The following is a 22161-nucleotide window of genomic DNA, read 5'->3' on the forward strand; positions in this document are numbered from 1 at the left end:
GTTGGGGCACTGCTGGCTACCAATGTCTCATGTCTGTGAGTCCTTTGTACTGGTGGGAGGGGGACCCAGAAAAATTTGTTGTGAGGGGCCCCGTAATTTCTTATGGTGGCCCTGAGTACAGCACAGTACAGTACAGTACAGTGTCCACACCATCAGGAATCAGGCAACCATTAGGGGGATACAGAAAACTCACACATAACAGGGAGCCTAGTAACTTCTAGCTATGCCACTGCCCCAGGGAAACCATTAGTGGGGGTACAGGAAACTCACACATATAGGTGGGACCAGTAACTTCCAGTTATGCCTCTGCCCCAGGACAACGTTTACGGGAGTACAGGACTTACTGTAGGCAGGGGTCCCCTAGCAAATTGGGCCCTGAGATCAGCGCTGTGGGGGAGGGACTTGGGTGAAGTCTGGTATTTTAATATAAACATGAAAGGGCTAGTATGAAAAAGAAATGTGGCAACGTCCCAGGACCCAGGCATCCAATGGGCTAATAATTTGCGCCCACTAGTGGCAACGCCCTTCTAGATTGATAGTATTGGGCGCTAAAATAACTGATGGCGGCTCTACATTGCCCAAAACCTTAAACAAACCCATAAGGAAATGTGCTTATCCAGCAGAAAACAAACTAAAAAATGCAGAGTCATTACCCAATACTCGTTTACTACAGCGCTGCCAGTTGAGGCGTATCTTCAGGTGCCAAGGACCAAAAATAATCATTTCCCGCTGACAGCAGCTTAAGCAGCAGGTAGGGAAAGCTCACTGTAGGGCGGGAGGCTATTGTCATCATGTGATCCAAGTGACCAATGAGAGCGGTGAATGTGAGTTGGGCCGCTCCTCACAGCCTGCTAGCTGTCAGAACGCCGGTGTGTGGTGGAATTGCAGCAGGTACTTTCCTAGCCGCCTCATGGACTAAGTCTGAGCGCAGAAGAAACCATGACACAACCAAACGGGACTGTCACCAACGGGACAAGAGACACCAGCAAGAGCCGGGAGAAGGGCAGGAGGGAAGTAAAGATAGTTATAGTTGGAGACGGAGGCTGTGGCAAGACTTCTCTGCTTATGGTGTATGCAAAGGGATCCTTCCCTGAGGTGGGTACCGCAAGTCAAAATTATCCCGGGAACTTCACTGTTGGCGGGTCACTTAAAGTGATCTTAAAGACAGATTATAGTTTATAATAAACCTAATTTAAAAAAAAGATTTTATGATTCTAAATTATTACATCCCCTCGCACCTTGTCATTTGTCCTACTGCAAAGAAGTCCGGAGTTGGGCATTTTATACCAGTTTGAAGGTATAATTAGTCTGTGGTTTGGGGTGAACCCTTATTTCCTTCCATAGATATTCTGGGAACTGTTACATATTGACTTGTGTGAAAATGCTTTCATATATCTCTAACCTTGTTATTAGGTAAATGGGGGCCTGACATTAAAGGGGCACAAAATAGTCTGCCAACCACTGCCCTATGTGACTGCAGCCTCTTATCAGTATTCCACTTAGTGAGTGAGTCCCTTGTTTGCAGCAGAAAAAAGCAAATATTGGGTTAAGCAACAGGGTAAAGCTCCAAATTGCAGGATTACTATCTCCCATACACTCAGTTAAATAATTCAAATTAAAAAAAAAAAAAAAAAGATTTTCTTTTTTTGTAATAATTAAAGATAACTTTGTATTTGATCCTAACTAAGCCCATGAAACTATATTGGTGGCAAGACAATCCTTTTGGTTTATTTAATGTTTAAATCGATTTAGTTGCCTTAGGGCTCTGGCACACGGGGAGTCGCACGCGACTAATCTCCTCTTATTGCCATCCCACCAGCGAAAATGTGGGATGGCATTCGCAGCGCCGTGTATGCCATCCCACTGGCGATTTACATTTTCGCTGGTGGGATGACAATAAGGGGAGATTAGTCGCCCGCAAAAAGGGAGATTTGTCGCGGGCGACTAATCTCCCTGTGTGCCAGAGCCCTAAAGGTATGGTGATCCAGATTAGAAAAAAGTTCCATTATATGTAAAACCCCAGGTCCCAAGCATTCTGGATAATAGATACAATACCTGTACTAGGTCTGGAGATATTCAAAAAGGCAGTGCTTTCATGCTGGCTGTTTAATTTCAATGATTACATGAATCTGAGAATAATCTATGTCTATAGGAGTGGCTATGCTGTTACACTCACAGATATGTCATTATTTGATACAGTGTACAATGTATATGTGTGCCAGCCCTTGTGATACATGTGATGTCACTGTGGATTTTCCTACAACCAGTAGTGATACTAAAGGATTCATTTCAGAGGGTGCCCTGAATTCCACATGATTCACTAAATGGTTTGGTATTTAGAATTGCAAATGTTTCCTTTTGTATTCATGTTGTAAAGGTGGCTATTTTGTCACTTAAGGAACATCAACAAAGACAAATGGTTTTGCAGGTATTTACATGTTCCTCTCAGGTTGTAGAACCGGAATTCTGTAATGTTTTTAGGATGAAATGCAAACACTTAATGAAGAGAACCTTTTCAGGTGTAACATGTTTTGTCTTAAAAAAAAATGTGTCTGCTACCAGGGTCGGACTGGGCCCCGGCGGCCCAGACCCGACCCTTACCAGCACCCCTCCTCCCGTCTGCTCCTCCCCTGACGCGTCAAATTTGCCTGCGAGGGGGAGGACGTCGGGTGGGGGGCCCTGCGAGGAGGGTTAGGGGACCCACTCGGCTGGGGGCACCCGTAGGGCCCCTGGGACGGGAGGAGCCTCAGTGGGCCCTTCACCCCCCAGTCCGACCCTGTCTGTTTCTTGTGTTGGAAGGGACAGGTATGCTGAGGGCCATGTCAGATGAGATACTTCTTTAAGGTCAGTGGCACATGGGGAAATTAGTCGCACACAATAAATCTTCACTATTGCGGGCAACTAATCTCCCTGACATATGCCATCACAAGGGCAAGAATGTAAATCGCCGGTGGGATGGTATACGCATCGCGTTGGTTGCCCGAAGTTGCCTCGCAAGGAAACCTCGGAAAACCAAAGCAACGCATATGCCATTGCACCGGCAATTAACATTCCTGCCGGTGGGATAGCATGTCGGGGAGATAAGTTGCCCGAAATAGTGAAGATTTATCAGGGGTGACTAATCTCTCTGTGTGCCACTGCCCTTAGCAGTCTAAAGTAGTTGTTATAGTTATCTATGGGGCTATCTATATGTGTGTATTCACGTGGTTTGCCAAAAGAAACAAGAAATGCCTCTTTTATGTTGCCCCGTGATAATTCTCTTCTACCGTGGGCAACTGATCTCCTGCAAATGCTTTCTCACCAGAGATACACACGCAAGTAGCTGGAAGTATCCTCACAAGGCAACTTGGGGCTACTATTATTTGCCCGCGGTAGAGCAAGTGGGTACAACGCCCACATAGTATAGACTTTATAGAACCAATAAATGCTGCTGTAATGCATATGTTTTAGATTGTAAGCAGGCATGGCTCTACCTTTATTGTTTCAAAACAATATGCAATTGCAACTGTGCATTGATTCTTGTGAAATATTTCTTCATGTTGTGTCCCATCTGGAAAGTGCAACTCTGCTTGTAGCCAGTGGTCCAACTCCTTGCTATACTGGGCATAGGATCAAAGACACAGAGGCAAGGCAAATCATTGTATTTACATTGTGTTTATTTGCAAATGAACGTAACCATTCCTACATATTGCACTGTGGAAGGCACTGGAATACACCACACAGCAAATTTAAAACGCAGGAATACATTAAGAGAATAATGAAGTCAAAGTGCACATTATGGCATCCACCTGTAAATATGCGCTTGGCTTCTTGAGTTCCTCTGTCAATAAAATATTTGGAGTTGTGGTTCATCAACATTAGGAGGCTTGCAGATATGTCCTATGGACTGAGTTGCATTTATTTTATAATAAATGTTGTGTTGGCTATAAGCTGTTTTTGACAATCCTTGGGGAAAAATGTGCCCAAGTATAAGAGTAAAAATAGATATTAAAAAAAAAATAAGACCATATGGTACATTTCTCCTTGTTTAAATGTGGGAAACCCAGTGCCAATGACAGGAGCGTATCTACTAACAATTTGCATTATTTGATAGTTCAACACAAAAGCTCTCTGTGCTGTTTTCCAAACGGAGCAATACATTTATCTGCATTTACCTCGTCTCTGCAACCAAGGAAGGCAATGTGTGATGATTACAATCTGCTCTTTCAGAAAAGGGGAAGTATTACTGTAAAGATTCACAGACACAGTGGCTGTTGGTTAATCACTAAATAGGATTAAGCCACTCAAACAAGAAAAAAAGAGTTTATTTACTGAGGGGCTGCTGAAAGATGGGGCTAATTATGCCCCATATCTTATTTACACAAGTGTCTATCGTGTGACTGAGCATAGCATATCTCAGTCACACAACACCTGCTTGTTCTGTAATATGCTTACAATACAGTCTTATTTGCATTCACAGATGCTTGGTCTGCAGCTGTGAAAGATCAGTACTCAGACGGATTTGGTGGGGGTTGCCACACCCCGTTCATCTCAATGTAAAGTGTCTGAAAGCAGTGAAAGAGTTAGGCCATAAGTGATTTTTTTTTGCTTTTCTTAGATAAACAGCGTGCATTCTTGGGCTGTTCATCACACCTCAAGTGAACTGCTGTAGTGAGCAAGCTGTCTAACTGCAAGGCACAGCCTAGTACCGTCACATCTCAGAACATTTTACAGAACCCTCCCCTTTTCATGTTTTAGAAATTGTTCTCGTATGCACATCTATTCTTGTATAAAAGGTGTGTTGTTGAGTGAAATATTCTTTACCTTAGAATTATGGTTCTGCTTTTTCTAACCAATATTTTTACCCTGCAGTAGGTTTGATCTGTGTCCATTTGCCCATCTTTTTTGGTTTTTATCTCAAATCAGATCCTCATTTTACTCCACTTGATCTTTTTTTGTATGATTATGGGATTCAGTTAGTTTTAAGCAGAAGATTACTGCCTCGTGCAGTGTTCTTTGATATTTTGTTGCCTGTGTCACTTACACACAGATGTTTTTTTATGCATTTGAGACACAGGTTTGAGATCACCTTATCACATCAACTAAGTTATTCCATTATATTATGCCTGCTTGTACTTATGAGCATTTAGATCTCCATTCTATCGCATTTGTGTTTCATCACATTCAGAAGCTGGCCATACACATTTAGATTTCAGACAAATTGATCATACATTTTAATTCAGCTATCTAAAACTAACATTTAGATTAAAATTGTAGGATTAAAGTTGGAAAGATAACAAATCAGGAGATGTCCTGGTCATTAATTGGCAGACAACAATTGTATGAAAGTTATTTTCCGGAAATAGTAGTGGCTCATGGATTGAGTCAGTTTCTATTTCGAAAAACAGATTTTGTTTTAGAATGAGTCCAGTATTTGTGAATGCCAAATACAGAGCAACACTTGCCATACTATTGGCAATAGCACATCAGGAAAAGAAGAAGAGAAAGTTTTTTTGCTGGAGTAAACTGTGGCTTTTAAAGCGTGAAACTTTGACAAACGTACATAAAGATCCTCTGTGGATGTGTGCATTTTGTTCATATGTCATAGTCACCCATGGATATCGTCATATATACATGCAAAGATATTATTGTTATCCAATAGAACATTTCTAACCTGCCACAGTATGAAAATTGTCTGGACAATTATTCAGAGCCCACACACGTTTCAAAAATTATACAATTATTATGGTGCGTGTTTGGCCTGCTTTGGCCTGTTTTTGTTTTGTTTTTTTTTTAAATATTAATGAAATATATGCATTTTTTTGTGCTCAGCACATGTTTGTAAACACTTTAAAAGATGGTGTGTAAGATCAATTCTGTAGAAGGTTTTTATTGCCACCTTTTATGTGTAGTGTAAGCAAAGCCCCACCAGGTGTATTAGGTGCAGTGGGGCCATTGATCATACATTTCTGATCTATACGCCTTATTTAAAAAAAATGTGTGTGTGAATGTGTGTGCCATTACACTTACATGAGCATTTCAGATCCTATTATTAGTAGTGTAAATGCAGTTAAATATGACCCTTGTTCAGAAGTCTATTTTTCTTTCCAAAATTACACTACCTCACCCACAATTACATACTATTTTCAGCAAAAGTAAAACCTTTTTATTTTTATAACAGCTGTTCAGTAATCATGACACTATAAATGCGATAACCAGAGGGCCTGGCAGTCGCAGTCATAACCTTGGCGCAAGAAGATTGAGTCCTTACAGAAAAAGTTGTATGCCACAACTGCAGGGTTGTATTTAGGTCCAAGGTTTCCCCAGGCAGCGGATCTCCGGCCACCCCTTTCCCTCAGCAATTGGTGCATGTGCTGATTGAGAGAGTGGGGAAACCTTCACCTTCTCCTCATCATTTGTCATAGGATTTACCTGTATAGCAGAAGGCTGTTTTTTGGGTTTTTTTCTGTATAGAAAATTGAGCGATGCTCCTCTAAAGCTGCTGCCCTAGGCACAGGCCCTATATTGGGTGCCTATATTTACCACTCCATGACTTTTCAAGTTCCTAGCACTCCAGCTAGATGAGGTTGGTTGAGGTCAGAAAACACTTTAAAGGCCATGAGCTTGACTTCCATGCTGCATTTGTAATGAATGTCCACTTTGGAATTCTGAGAATGTAAATATTTGTACTGCAAGTCTTTCTTCCATGCACGGCCCATTGCTCAGAGGTGATTTTTGTTAACCACAAACTTGAAAGGAGTGTATTAATATTTCACATTCAGGAAGTGGTCTTGTCCCTGATACTGACTTGCTTGGCCAGTTTGGGAGAGAAAAATTTCTTGCCTTTGCTTCTATGAATTTTTGTTGTGTCCTCGGTGGATAAGCTACTTGAGTTTGCAGTAATTTAAATACAATGATGTAGTTAGAATATCTTTTGACATAGTAGTTGGGACTGATTTTTATCTGGCATTATAAACACACTTATACATACAATGCTGTTGGGTTTAATGGGCTCAGAATGACTGCCCTATTTAGCTTAGATCAAAGATAAGGGGGGAAAACTTTTTGCCAAGTCAGTTATATGAGCAGGTATAACAAACATATGGAACCGTGGAAATCAGACCTCCTCGAGGTGAGGCCTCCTTTGCATCTGTGCGCCCTTTACTTTGCATCTGTGCGCCCTTTACTTTGCATCTTACACACAATTTATTGTAGTTGGCTGAATCGGAGCCTTGGTGCTAGGAGCATGTTTCAAGCAGTGTATCTAGGTGCAAGTACTTTTGTGAACAGCACTAAAGTGCTCACAATTTTGCCCTTGAGTTTAGAAAAAACCTCTGTTCTGCATGATTCATAATTCTTGTGGTTGAGGTAGAATATTGTTCATTGGCTTACATGCAGAATGTCTATAAACATGCAATAGTCAGTCAGATTTATTTAATACATTGTCTAGGCAAAGGGAGCCCACACCAATGATGTATTTGCTGTAAATCAAAATCAGACTTTGCTTCTCTTCATTCACTTTTTATACAGGAGTCAGAGTGCTGAGAAAGGGATAGTGGAGATTGTTTCAGAAATGGTACATCGTTTTTAATTGCTTGTACAACGGCTTAAAGCTAGCTAACCGTTATAGTGTAGTGTATTTTACTCTCATTGTATAGGAATTTGTGCCAATTAGAGCTGTTTGCAATTAGAGAGCAGATAAACATACTCATACAAAAACCCTCTGTTCCAAACAAAACAAATATGGAAATGGAATGACTGGTACTGTTATTGCATAATTCTTTATTCACTTTATTTTTGTTACTGTTTTTTTATAGTTAATTGAGATAATATCTCAAACATCTGCAAGGCAGAGTGGTGCACCTATATATTTGCCCTTTTAACATTTAATTTTGCATTCACACTAACAAATATGGACTATTGTGTTTACGGCATACATGTTATGCATTATTCTTCCTTCTTCCCCACCTGCATGGCATCAAGACACATTGCTTTGTATATACTGTACAGAGCAAAGAATTGTTAAGAAACAAATATCTGCATGCAGAGCAAATTATATATTTGGTGGTTTGATGTGTTTATAGTTGCTACAGTTCTATAAAAATCAGCCCACACATGTTGGTAGAAACCAGCAGTAGGCAAGATACACGGAGGTGTTGCTCTAAATGGAAAAACCTGCTTGGCCTGAATTGTGGTTGTACAAAATCATTAATGTTTGCTTATATTTTAAAGAAGCCAAATGATTTCTAACATTCTCCAATTGACCATAAAATGTTAGAACTTGTGCTTTCAGCTATGAAAACCAGGATGCTTATGTCATTTGCTTTTATTAATGTATATGTGTTTGCAGGGATTCCTTGTTTTAAGCTTTCCGCACCCTGACTAATGTTTCTATAGGCATTGGTTTCTTATGCATAACAGAACTATAATTGGGACCACCAGCACAATCCAAACAAAGCCCATTACAGTCACGGATAGCTTTATTTCCATGCTTACAGACTTGCACTTAGATAGCTGTGCTTCTAGAATGCATACAATAAATCATTTTTATGTATGCAATTAATCACTGTGCTTCTAGAATGCATTTCAGTCCCGAGCCTTTTGAGAGTGTCACCAAATTCTTGTTTATTCATTTTCTTGCTGTGTAAAACAAAGGTGGCCATAGACAGGATGATTTCTGGTGTATAGCCAGCATGTTATGTGGGGATTTTACAATCAATCCAAAACTTAAGTTAAAAACTTGTTACTTATTAGACAACAACAGGGAATCATCTGCACTCTCCCATTATCAATCAATATATATATAAATATATATATATATATATATATATATATATATATATATATATATATATATATATATATATAGCACATTAAGACATTCTGTGCATTAAGCTACCAAGGAATGCCTTCCCTTTTAAGCAAAATAGGGATTATTTGTCCTTATATTGCAATATACTTTAAGCTGGCCAACTACATCAAAGTCATCCTTTCTGGCCAGTCCTACACTTACTTATGCGATTCATTAAAAAAAAGTAATTACTGCTTCAATATACATTTATAAAAGGGACTAAGTTTTACCTGCAGCTTACTTACTAAAATGTATATTAAAGCAGTAGAATTCTTAATGAATCAGATAAGTCAGTGTAGGACTGGCCAGAAGGGATGACTTTGACGTAGTTGGCCAGCTTGAAGTTTATTGCAATATATGGACAAAAATCCCTGTTTTGCTCAAAGGGGAGGGCATTCCTTGGTAGCTTAAAGTTCTATATATATTGATAATAGGTGAGCGCAGAGGATTTCTTGTTGTTGTCTATATGTATTTTGTGGTCACAACCTCATTGCATCCCTGCCTAATGGTTGAAAATATAGTGGTTGAGCACAACTTTCCCTTTTTTGGCTATGAATCTTTATTAGGACAGCATAAGAACCAACAGCAGCATCAAACACCGGACATGTTTTGGGTTTCAGGCAGCTCACGCTACATACAGAGAAATAGTGCATGTGAAAATATGGAATGTTTTAATGACTTGCTTTTTATTTTCTTTTAGCCTATTTGCTTATTGTTTAGAACGCCATTATCTACATTTTACTATTATCCTTTATTTATATAACGTGTTTCCCCGAAAATAAGACACTGACTTATATTTTTTAAACCTCCAAAATATGCACTAGGTCTTATTTTCAGGGGATGTCTTATTTTTCCATGAAGAAGAATACATTACACATTTATTCCATAATTTGGGCGATTTATCGCCCAGCCCTAGTTGGTTGTCTCATTTTCGGGAGGTGCCTTATTTTCCAAGGGGGGTGAAAAATCGGGGGGGTGCCTTACTTTCGGAAGATGACCTATTTTCGGGGAAACAGGGTAGCAACACCATATTTTGCAGCACTATACAGAGATTATACATTATTCACATTACACACACATCAGGTGGTAGAGAAATGCCTGATTAACCTAACTGACCCTATTTATTTGTAGGCTAATGGCACACAGAATTTGACCTCAATGTATTTCAGCCAGCCATGAACTACCATCCCACTGGCGAAAATGTCAGTCGCCGGTGGGATGGCACACGCTGCGCAGGTGGTTTCGGCAATTACTAACCTGAGAACACCCAAATGTGTATCTTTGATAAACACCCATCTAACATGAGTATTTACAGGTGGTGTTTATCCATGTCAATCATAGATGGCATGGGGGTAGGTACTGGGCGTTTTTTTGCTGGCTAAAATACGCCACACACGACTGAAGAAATGCTGTATCTGCCATTAAACTAAAAACAAGTGACCCTAGGCATAAATACTTATAGTATAGTATATATTTTTACAGCCAGACTCAAATTCTTATGAAAGATTGCCCAGGTTCGAATTATTCTCATTGTGCTTCATGTGCTTTTCTCTTAACAGCAATACGCTCCTTCTGTCTTTGAAAAATACACCACCACAATAACTATTGGAAACAAGGACATTTTTCTGCACCTGTATGATACAGCAGGTAAGGGCAACTCCTGTGCACCTGTAATATTGGCTTTCTTTTAATTAAATGTAACATATGTTGGATGTAAAACATAGCTTTCTAAAGCAAGAAAATGTAAAACTGACATTTGGGAGTGAATTTATGGACCACATATGTCTGGGAGTGTTCCTGACCAATAAACTATACAAGTATATGTGTATGAAATGGAACACTTAAGTTGTGCTACTGCTTGTCTGAATTTGGAATCTAATTGTGTTTTTATATAATATAGAGAAGAACCAGTCAAGAGGAATAAATACATGAAAGCTGCAATAATTTGTCAGTTTGGCATGTACTTTGGTGAATAATTAATGGTTTTTCAATTACTTTTGCAAATTAAGGCTATTTACAAAACACAGACAAAAATGGCAAATGTTCAAGTGTGAAGGGTAACATTAGAAAGCACCATAAGGCTTATTCATGTATAGTCAGTCACTTGTAAAATGACAACTCATATTTGATTAAGATTGCCAAGTTTGGCCTTATCCGGTGTAGCTAGCACAAGTTTGGAGCAAATTTGCATTAGGTTCACTAGAATTCCTTTTACACCCCGTCCACCACCCTTCATAGGGACATTGTTGCATATTAGCTACAGTATGTGACAAACAGGTTTGCACGGTTCTTTTAATGGAAATGTATAATGCCTTCTTTAATTCTATATTTACCTCTACTAGCACCACTCCACTAAACAGGTTAGGCGGCTTATATAACAATAGTTTGATGTGGTATTCTGGTGTGTTTCATCTCCTCTTTTTGTTTTGTAAACATTTTATCCCTGTATTTTGAGGTTAAAAACATTCTATTCCATTGCATATTTGTTTTCATGCAATGTCTCACTTGAAGTTGAAATGTCTGTGGCTATTTGAAGTAGCCCTGTTTCCTAAACATTGAGTTACTTTCAATTCCCCCTTGTTTATTGTGCCAATCAGGTATCAACATTTGGAGTGTACAGAAATTTTCATTGTGTGTATGAGGTGCCAAAAGCAACACATTTAGAGGTAGTTATACATGTGACAAGAAATTTTAGCTAAGATGGCAGTGGCCTGCACCAAAAATAGGTATGGTATTTATTATTCGGAATGTTTGAGTCGTCGGGTTTTCCAGGCTACTTAAAAAAACATAAAATCCAGTAGGATTGTTTTGCCACTAATATGGATTCATGCAGCTTAGTTAGAATCAAGTACAAGTTTCTATTTTATTTTTACCAGAAAAAGATAATTATTTTAAAAAATGGATTTATTTTTTAAAATGGAGTCTATAGGAGATGGCCTTTCCGTAATTAAGAGCTTTCTGAATATTGGACTTTTGGATAAAAGCCTCTGGGCTGGTACTGAAATTTCTAAGCCCACAAATTCTGTAGTAAGCAGAGTTGAGTGCAGGGATGTAGGTGGGGTGGCATTGGATACAGCTCTGAAATAATTGTATTCCTTCCTTTTTAAAGGTTAATTTAAGAAAGGGTGAATGCTTCTGTCTGTACACTTCCTTGTCTGTGGAAAGTACTTTTCTTTACAGTACAGAAAATATTTCTGTGCCACACTTTAGTGCCTGTGTTTGTTGGCTTCTTCCAGTACTTGCCTCAGTGCTGGCCAGTTGGCAGGGGTGCTGTGATTTGGCCTGTCCGATGCTGTTATTCAGCAATGGCCACTGTGGCACATCATTTGCATATGTTACGGAAGCCATTTACCCTGCTTTATTTATGAGGGAATGGGTCTATAAATAGCACTGCTGGAAAATGTCCCAACACTCGGTAATCCTGCTTTTCTTCAGTCAAAAGGCACTGGAGCTGTGCATTCTGTTCCACAAGGACTTTGTTTTACTGTTCAAAACATACTGAAATCGTTTTCTTACGCTTAAAGGTAAAAGAGTGAACCTATTAGCAAACAGTGGTGCAATTAAAACATGTTTGTTTTTGATTTAAAGAAAAAACATCTCAATCATGAATAGCCTGATGTGTTTCATGCCAAAAAACGGGCACTTAATCATTGGCACATTACTGTTATATTACCAGCCTGACCAGTGATTATTTTTTGTGCCCATGTTATTAATAGGGAAGATAGAAAGGAAAATAACTGTAGATAGGGCTAAAGCGGGTTAGTGAGACCTACCAAGGCTGGTCCCACCAGAATAGCATTGATCATTCTATACAGACAGGCCCTGGTCAGTATTTTAGGATTAGGATCCCAGATCTTTCAGTGAAGAATACAATGAGAATGCCTATGTATGCCAATAAACTGCAGAACATTTGCATCTTTAGTTGCTGAGAAGAACACAGGCATCATTATGTATAGCTCTATAAATATATATGGATGGTTATAAACTTGCTTATCTGCTAGAAAAGTTTTCCACAATTTAAATTGTGCAATTTTATTTTGGTGTGGAAAGATTGGGAATGTGCTGGAAAGACCCAATTGTGAGCTCTAGAAATTGGTAAACACAAAACAGTATGTTCTTTGCTCCCTGCAAATTTGGTGCTGTTTTCAGTCTGACTGGACCATGTGGTGTATTCCTCCCATGCTGCTCAGTGTTGGGTTGCAAGTGGCTACTCTGGGGATCCTGACCCAGTTGCGTCTCTCTTCTCTATTGCTCTATGAGCTACAGATTGTCTGGTTTCTACAACGTACAGTGGTGTGAAAAACTATTTGCCCCCTTCCTGATTTCTTATTCTTTTGCATGTTTGTCACACAAAATGTTTCTGATCATCAAACACATTTAACTATTAGTCAAAGATAACACAAGTAAACACAAAATGCAGTTTTTAAATGAGGGTTTTTATTATTTAGGGAGAAAAAAAATCCAAACCTACATGGCACTGTGTGAAAAAGTAATTGCCCCCTGAACCTAATAACTGGTTGGGCCACCCTTAGCAGCAATAACTGCAATCAAGCGTTTGCGATAACTTGCAACGAGTCTTTTACAGCGCTCTGGAGGAATTTTGGCCCACTCATCTTTGCAGAATTGTTGTAATTCAGCTTTATTTGAGGGTTTTCTAGCATGAACCGCCTTTTTAAGGTCATGCCACAACATCTCAATAGGATTCAGGTCAGGACTTTGACTAGGCCACTCCAAAGTCTTCATTTTGTTTTTCTTCAGCCATTCAGAGGTGGATTTGCTGGTGTGTTTTGGGTCATTGTCCTGCTGCAGCACCCAAGATCGCTTCAGCTTGAGTTGACGAACAGATGGCCGGACATTCTCCTTCAGGATTTTTTGGTAGACAGTAGAATTCATGGTTCCATCTATCACAGCAATCCTTCTAGGTGCTGAATCAGCAAAACAACCCCAGACCATCACACTACCGCCACCATATTTTACTGTTGGTATGATGTTCTTTTTCTGAAATGCTGTGTTACTTTTACGCCAGATGTAACGGGACACGCACCTTCCAAAAAGTTCAACTTTTGTCTCGTCGGTCCACAAAATATTTTCCCAAAAGTCTTGGCAATCATTGAGATGTTTTTTAGCAAAATTGAGACGAGCCATAATGTTCTTTTTGCTTAAAAGTGGTTTGCGCCTTGGAAATCTGCCATGCAGGCCGTTTTTGCCCAGTCTCTTTCTTATGGTGGAGTCGTGAACACTGACCTTAATTGAGGCAAGTGAGGCCTGCAGTTCTTTAGATGTTGTCCTGGGGTCTTTTGTGGCCTCTCGGATGAGTTGTCTCTGCGCTCTTGGGGTAATTTTGGTCGGCCGGCCACTCCTGGGAAGGTTCACCACTGTTCCATGTTTTTGCCATTTGTGGATAATGGCTCTCACTGTGGTTCGCTGGAGTCCCAAAGCTTTAGAAATGGCTTTATAACCTTTACCAGACTGATAGATCTCAATTACTTTTGTTCTCATTTGTTCCTGAATTTCTTTGGATCTTGGCATGATGTCTAGCTTTTGAGGTGCTTTTGGTCTACTTCTCTGTGTCAGGTAGCTCCTATTTAAGTGATTTCTTGATTGAAACAGGTGTGGCAGTAATCAGGCCTGGGGGTGACTACAGAAATTGATATTGAAATTGATAAACCACAGTTAAGTTATTTTTAACAAGGGGGGCAATCACTTTTTCACACAGGGCCATGTAGATTTGGAGTTTTTTTTCTCCCTTAATAACGTAAACCTTCATTTAAAAACTGCATTTTGTGTTCAATTATGTTATCTTTGACTAACAGTTAACGGTTTTTGATGAGCAGAAACATTTAAGTGTGACAAACATGCAAAAGAATAAGAAATCAGGAAGGGGGCAAATAGTTTTTCACACCACTGTATATATGGGCTTGCAAGAAGCAGACTTTGATCATGGCTATAAATTCTTCAGTGTAAAAGGATTATTTTCAAGGAAAGAAGATGCATTCCGATAAAATGAAACAGTGTTACCCTGTTATTACTTGAGGATTGACAGGAACTTCAGCTGTGTCGACCTGTAATAACTTTTTATAGTCCTGTGAAGGTGTTTAGACAGATGGTGAAATCAGGGAGGCGAATTTCTTGTTGCGTGCCATTTAGTTCAAAGGGATCCATTACACTGATGATTTAGTGATTCATTTTGTTGTCTATTTTATGTGACTATTTGTACCGTAGGTACAGAATGGATACATAATATTAAATTCCAACTTCTCCTTTTAAATCATCTTTAATAGAATCATTAGTATGAAAGAGATTTGGGGAACCACATTAAAAGCATGCTGCATTTTTGTAGACCTTAATAAACAAAATCCAATGTTACTATTAAATTACTATTATACCAAAAGGCTAAGGGCTTTAGGGCTCTGGCACACGGGGAGATTAGTCGCCCGCGACAAATCTCCCGTGTCTCGGGCGACTAATCTCCCCGGATTGCCATCCCACCGGCGAAAATGTAAAGGCATTTTCGGCGATTTGCCGAAATCGCGCCGCCGCGTGTGCCATCCCACCGGCGACTTACATTTTCACTGGTGGGATGGCAACTGATGGCAACTCGGGGAGATTAGTCGATCGCGAACAGGGAGATTTGTTGCGGGCGACTAATCTCCCCGTGTGCCAGAGCCCTAAGACACGGAGCTAATTGTAGCCAGCTACTTGTCCAAGCTACAAAACCACCAGAAAATACCCTGCTAAAACACACAGAGACAATTATCGGCATTGTCTATTTTGTAGCCACAACAATTAGCTACAAAATAGACAATAGAATATTTAGTCTGATCAGGGGGATGTTCATGGGAAACAGCCTTTTTGTGTATATACACCTTAAATAAACATGTTAATATCATCAGAGGTTAAATGAGGAACTTCCATTGCTTTTTGGGGGTTTAAATGGGATATTATGTTAATAAAATAAATATTTTCTTTATTATCTAAACCTAGTGCCCTGCTATTATTTAAAGGAGAAGGAAAGGCTGTCATAGACAGTCACTACTTATTGGGCCTGTGGGGGGCTGTTTGGGCCTCTCTAATTGAAATGCCAGGGCCTATATTAAATTCCAGTCTGGACCTAGTGAGGTATAGTACAATTGGTAGTTGCACACCTCCATTTCTCATTTATACCAGTATAAACATTGTATTGTCTCTTATGGTTTAACTCAAGTAATGCATTTTGTATGGCACAAGCCAGCATCAGTTATAGCCCAGTGTTCAGCTACAAGACTTCCTGTAGTCTCACAGAACACAAGAAACCTGTGGTATAAGTGATGAGAGCGGAAATGGTTTGCAAACTGTAGCCTGCATTGCATCAGATTCACATGCATGCTACAGCGAATGCTTATGGACTTAACCCTTTGTGGGATAAAACAAACAGATCTCCTGTATGTTCACCTTTAAGTTAACTTTAAATATGTTATAGAATGGCCACTTGTAAGCAAATTTTCAGTTGGTCTTCATTTTTTATCTTTTATAGTTTTTTATTTGCTGTCTTCTTCTTCATATTTTCCAGTTATCAGATGGGAGTCACTGACCCCAGCAGCCAAAAAATGATTGCTCTGTGAGGCTACAATTGTATTGTTATTGTTACCTTTTATTACTTATCTTTCTAATCTGCCCCTCTACTATTCACATATCAGTCACATTTTTTAAAACCCATTCCTGGTTACTAAGGTAAATTGGACCCTAGCAACTAGATAGCTGCTAAAATTCCAAACTGAAGAGTTGCAGAACAAAAAGTAAAATCATTTAAAAAAACTACCAGTAATAAAAAATGAAGACCAATTGCAAATTGTCTCAGAATAGCAGTCTCTACATCATACTGAAAGTTAACTCAAAGGTGAACAACCCCTTTAAGGTGGACATACACGCTACATTTTACGATCTTTCCCACGACCATTGGTCATAGGAAAAATTGTTTGTCCGCTCTGAATGATCACATTCTTTACCTCTATCTGATGATTCAGCGTTAACTTTACAAAGTTTGGGCACCTTCAAAGGCACCTGATCAACATTTTCAGTCCTGCCCGATCACCGAGACTACAAGTACACCAGTGCGTGTATGGCCACCGTTACCCTGCCTGTCTAGTTTATATAGGAGCAGTGCTGCCATCCTTCCTCAAACGCTAAATAGAAAAAAAATTGTTGTGACTTTATAGGCAAAACAAAGGCTATAGAGTTGTACCTATATTAGCAAATGATTATTCCTGGCACATGCCTCTCTGACTGTCCCATTCCTGTGGCTATGCTAATGGATGTAACTACTTCTCATAGGCCAGGCCAGATGACTTGTTCTTTAGCCAGATGAGTAAGTGCCAACATACACAGGGGTGTACAACCTGCAGGTGTTCATTATGAGCCATACATGTGTCTCAGAGGGATCCCTGAGCTAATGATGGCCACTATTCTGTTCGGTCAGTGCTGATTATCAAACATGATAGAAAGCAATGGCATGTTTGGTACTGCTGTTTCAAGTCATAAGACTGGATACTTATAAAGTGCAACAACAAAAGCAAGTGGCACTCAGAGCTGCAAACAAGGGAACAAGCCCTTTAAATTTTTATTGCGGAAGTGCAACGTTTCGGGGCAAGATGACCCCTTTCTCAAGCATTTGAGAGCATTTTCCAATTTTTGGAGAGCCTGGGTGTGCGGGAACGATCTCTTTTGTGTACTTATAAAGTGCCCCAGTTTTACCAGTGCAGGGCAACAGTACATTATATTTTAATTACTTAGATACTTTTTAGTTTCTTGGTGTTACTGTTCCTTTAAAATTTCAATATTCTAAGAGAAGATATAAAAATGTTCTGACTTCTGATCTAGTCCGCATATTTATGGGTGCAGACAGTGCAGCCCTCCATAATGTTTGGGAAGGTTTTGTTTCACTCAAGTCACGAGATACAGTATCTAGAGTATTAAATCCAAACCAACTGGACTTGCTAAGTAGTTTAGGGTCTAGAACAGGGTCCCCAACCTTTCTTACTCGTAAGCCACAGTCAAATGTAAAAAGACTTGGAGAGCAACACAAGCATCATAAGGGCTCTGGCACACGGGGGAGATTAGTCGCCCGCGATAAAACTCCCTGTTCGCGGGCAATGCTTTTTCGGCGATTTGCGCAAAATCGCGCCGCCGCGTCTGCCATCCCGCCGGCGACTTACATGTTCGCCGGTGGGATGGCAGGGGTAGGCAACTCGGGGAGATTAGTCGCCCGCGAACAGGGAGTTTTATCGCGGGCGACTAATCTCCCCCGTGTGCCAGAGCCCTAAAAGTTCACAGAGGAGCCAAATAAGGGCTAAGATTGGCTATTGGGGAGCCTCTATGCACACTATCAGCTTACAGGGGCTTTATTTGGTAGGAAATCTTGTTTTTATTCAACCAAAACTTGCCCCCAAGTCAGGGATTCAAAAATAACTCACTGGTTTAGGGACACTGAGAGCAACATCCAAGGGGTTGGTGAGCAACATGTTGCCCCTGAGCCACTGGTCAAAAATACAGATGCACACCAGGTATTTTTAGTAAGAAAAAAACGACCTTGTTCACATTGTCAACCCTTGTCCTAGACCAGGACCGAAACGTTGATGTACTAAACATGCAGCTATTTACAATAAAGTGAATTAATGGAGACAGGAGTGCGCATAATTTCTGGAAATATATATATATGAATGTAAATATGTAAAAAATGCTGATGCACACCAGGAAATTTCATCAAAAAAAGATACTCATTTTATTTAGATCAACTTTCGGTCCTCACCCGGGACCTTTACCAAGATAAACATATATATATATATATAATTAAAATATATGAGATGGATTAAGGTCATTGTTGCTATGTATAATCTTTTAAGGGTGTTTCTAGATTGAAAGATTATATGGTCAAAAGTGTATTTGACAGGTTTCAAATAATCCCAATTAATAGGCAGACAAAGATTTATATTCATCCTGCCAATGCTTACCTACTGAAAATGATGATCTGCTGCAAGGATCCATTCTGTAATTGCTGCTACAGTGGCCAGACCCACTAGCAACAGACATATTTTCGTTCTGGGCTGTGAACCACAAAATATAAAACTGTATTGTAAAATGATTATTTCAATCTGGGGGGATGAGAACAAATCCAGCGCAGTGCCTGTAATCTCAAGCTTTTCTTAAATTGCTGATCTCTTCAATTTTTGCTTTTGTTTGTTGTCACAGGTCAGGAGGATTATGACAGGCTACGTCCCCTATCATATCAAGATGTGAATTTGGTTTTAATATGTTACGATGTTACAAACCCCACCAGTTTTGATAATGTGCTAATAAAGGTAAGGGAACAGATATACATTTGTCTTGTCCTCTCCAATGTTTGGGTCTCCATTGCTTATATATATAATGAGTCATGATTGCTTTTCTCTCTCTCCCTCTTCTGCTAACAAAAAAAAATCCACTTTGTTTATTTGCTACCAATTTTTTTTTTTTTTTTTTAAATTAAAGTTTAAACATTAATGTTTGTCTCTCTGGTATTTGTCTGGTAGCTCAGTAATCCAAATGCCTCCTCTGAGCTGCTACAATGTGCTACATTATTTGATACATTTGTCAGAGGCATCGGTGAGATGTATCCATTATTGTATCGATTATAACAGCCACCTCTAATGAAAGACCAAACATAAGAAATGTAACAACTAATGTGGCAAATCAGAACACTTTACAGAGTCAGTGTCCCACTCCCAGAGCTGCTCCATGGAGACACGAGATGGTACAAATGAGACATTTAATGTATATTAGAAATACATTTATTTATTACATTATGCAAAAATGCACATTTGCAAGGTTTGGCAACTTTAAACTCAGATAAGCGAAGGAAGAAATGCAGTAAATGTACTTCTTCCTACCTTTACAGAGAGTGATAGAATTGTGTATTTGCCTACCCGCAAGCATGGCATAGATTGATAGAAAAGTGAAACCAGGTCATGTTGCAGGTATTTTCAATATCCAGATAAGATTGTTAAATATAGAGCAGATGACCAGGGGTGGAATGGGGTCTGTGTCATACTGAGCAAATGAGTGTTTCTGTGAGTCACTGTGAGTTCTTATCTGTCCTTCCCATTCTCGTGATTCAGTGATTCAGTCAGTCTATGTGCTTTGTTTATCAGTGGTATCCAGAGGTCCATCACTTTTGTCGAGGGGTTCCCATAGTGCTTATTGGGTGTAAAACAGACCTCAGAAAGGACAAAGAACGACTACGCAAGCTTCGGACTGCACAGCAGGAACCAGTTACGTATTTTCAGGTAAATGTACTTTATAATGCAGATTTTGTATTTAATCTAATATGTCATTCCAAGTAGTCTGCATAGCTCTTGTAATTAAGGAGCCATAGTAAGACTTTTGGAAGGCTGCACCCCTTCCCCCCCATCATCTGAACAGCCCTCTACTGTGGTGCTTTCTAGCTTGTACAACTGACAGTCAGTGGCGTTCCAGCTCCTTCTAATCGGGGATTCCCTCTGCCAGAAGGGGCCACTGTTTGGTCCCCCTGGTTTCTAGAACACCTTGGCTAGAAAGTAACTACTCAGGGATTCTGATTTATGAATGCAATTGCTGTACTGTTTGCCTTTCACGTCACCTAAATAACTGAAATATAATATAATGAAGAAAGGTTACATTTCTAATAGTTTTTTTTGTCCACAGAGCACTTGTGTCATATTTACTCATTCTGTCTCCCTCTCTACAGGGTGAAGACACATGTAAAAGTATACAAGCTGCAGAATATCTTGAGTGCTCTGCCAAGTACCGGGAGAACATAGACAATGTTTTTAAAGAGGCCACTTTAATTGCGCTAAACGCTATGAAGAGAGAACAGAAGCTGAAGAGGAAACAGAAGAATTGTTCGCTGCTCTGAGACTCTTTGTACCAACTCAGTTCCATGCCATCTCCCACTGCTGGCACTTCAATTAAACTGTCAGGACTGTTTTGTAAATATGATTTTAACATATTATTTTAATATGAACATTTTCTAATATTTTATTCATGATGACATGTTTTTAATTTAAGAAGGGACGATTACAACTCTGTGTGGCCATTTATGCCTTTTCCACAGTCGCCAGTGAGGTGGATGCACCTAAAATTTCATGCAGAGTTTTATTTCAGTATTTAAGTGCCTAGCAGCAAGCTGCCTGTATTGATGGTTTAAATGCCAGAAAAAAAATGCAGAGTCTTTTGAAGTTCTTCAGACTGAGAAAAATGGGTATCAGGTGTTTTAGATGCTTTAGCTCCAGGTGTTGTATAGAAGCTTTGATGTGGTGAGAGGCCAAGATGGGCTGCACTAGACTACTTGGTTTGGCCCTGTCAACAATTCCACTCCATTTCTAGAAATACTGATATTTTTTTCTATTTAAAAGTAACTGTAGGTTTTCTGTTTGGGGGCTATTTATGAAAATGTAATATGTGAAGTCCCAGTGAATACAATAGACTGGGCAGGTCTTTGATTAGACAGAAAAGATGGTGCATCAGAAGCAGTAACACATCCTGCAATAAAAAACAAAACTTGCTCTGAAGGAAAGACTTGTACATGTGCAGAAATAAACATAAATATATCAGGTCAGATTCATCATATTCATTTTTGGTTTTAGTAGTCCGCTTACATGTGAGTGGCTAATTGTGTCCAGCCTATAGCCAGAGAGTCACCATTCTGAGATCCCCACCATCACATCTTAAGGTTTAATCAGTATTTGTGCTAACTTTTATCTACGTATCTGGCATGTATGGGCCTGGGCAGTCCAGTGGCGTAAGAAGCTCTCGCCATCCCCCCCCTGCAAATATATTCTCTGGAGGGGCCCGGCAAGCGCAGCCTCACCCGCTTGCAATTAGCTATTCGTATAAAAACCTGCTCTCTAAACTACGGACCAAGTGCAGCCTCAAGAGTTAGGAGTTGTTGGTATGGTACAGGCTGCTGTATGAGCAGCATACTTAATATGCTAAAAGTAATAATATCTGGTGAGCTTGGTGTCATTTAGCTCAGACCTAAGTTCTAAGCTGTCTATTCTAGCTATCTTTCATAAGAGATGTTAAAATATTGCTGTGTTAAGAGCCCATTGCACAATACTATATGAATATTTTAAAGTGATACTGACACCAGAAATTAAACCTTTTTTATAACATTGTCATAACATTGACTTTGCATGCTATTTATAATTTTGCCATAAAAGTATTTGTCCAAACTTTTACATTCCCTATCTGATCCCCCATGTTCCTCTATGAGGGGGCTGCCATATTTGTCCAGCAGGGGGCCGTTAGCATTAGAAGCTGTAACTGTCAGGCTGAGAAGG

The 22161-nt window shown here is 39.6% G+C and overlaps 1 protein-coding gene across 3 annotated transcripts; it reads left to right on the plus strand.

Moving 5' to 3' along the window:
- The first annotated feature begins 739 nt into the window (after positions 1-739).
- Positions 740-21440, plus strand: rhof (ras homolog family member F (in filopodia)). 3 transcript variants are annotated; one of them, XM_018093167.2, is made up of 5 exons: positions 740-1095; positions 10390-10477; positions 19055-19164; positions 19993-20112; positions 20568-21440. In XM_018093167.2, exons 1-5 carry the CDS (start codon positions 940-942, stop codon positions 20733-20735), a joined length of 642 nt encoding a protein of 213 aa, XP_017948656.1. In that variant the 5' UTR covers positions 740-939; the 3' UTR covers positions 20736-21440. The 3 variants fall into 3 exon arrangements, with proteins under 3 accessions (XP_017948656.1, NP_001016369.1, XP_017948659.2); NM_001016369.1 differs by having other exon boundaries at positions 925-1095; positions 19993-20127; positions 20568-21436; XM_018093170.2 differs by lacking the exon at positions 740-1095 and adding an exon at positions 7067-7111 and having other exon boundaries at positions 19993-20127.
- The last annotated feature ends 721 nt before the right edge of the window (positions 21441-22161 follow it).

This window comes from Xenopus tropicalis, chromosome 1 (genome assembly GCF_000004195.4).
Source record: "Xenopus tropicalis strain Nigerian chromosome 1, UCB_Xtro_10.0, whole genome shotgun sequence".
Classification (NCBI taxonomy): Eukaryota; Metazoa; Chordata; class Amphibia; order Anura; family Pipidae; genus Xenopus; species Xenopus tropicalis.

What these genes read in the sequence shown, in the direction of transcription:
- rhof (NM_001016369.1), top strand. Translation starts at nt 940, where the DNA reads ATGACACAACCAAACGGGACTGTCACCAACGGGACAAGAGACACCAGC. An exon ending in CAAAGGGATCCTTCCCTGAG is followed by an intron (nt 1,096 to 10,389) that starts GTGGGTACCGCA and finishes TTCTCTTAACAG; the next exon opens with CAATACGCTCCTTCTGTCTT. An exon ending in TTGATAATGTGCTAATAAAG is followed by an intron (nt 19,165 to 19,992) that starts GTAAGGGAACAG and finishes TTTGTTTATCAG; the next exon opens with TGGTATCCAGAGGTCCATCA.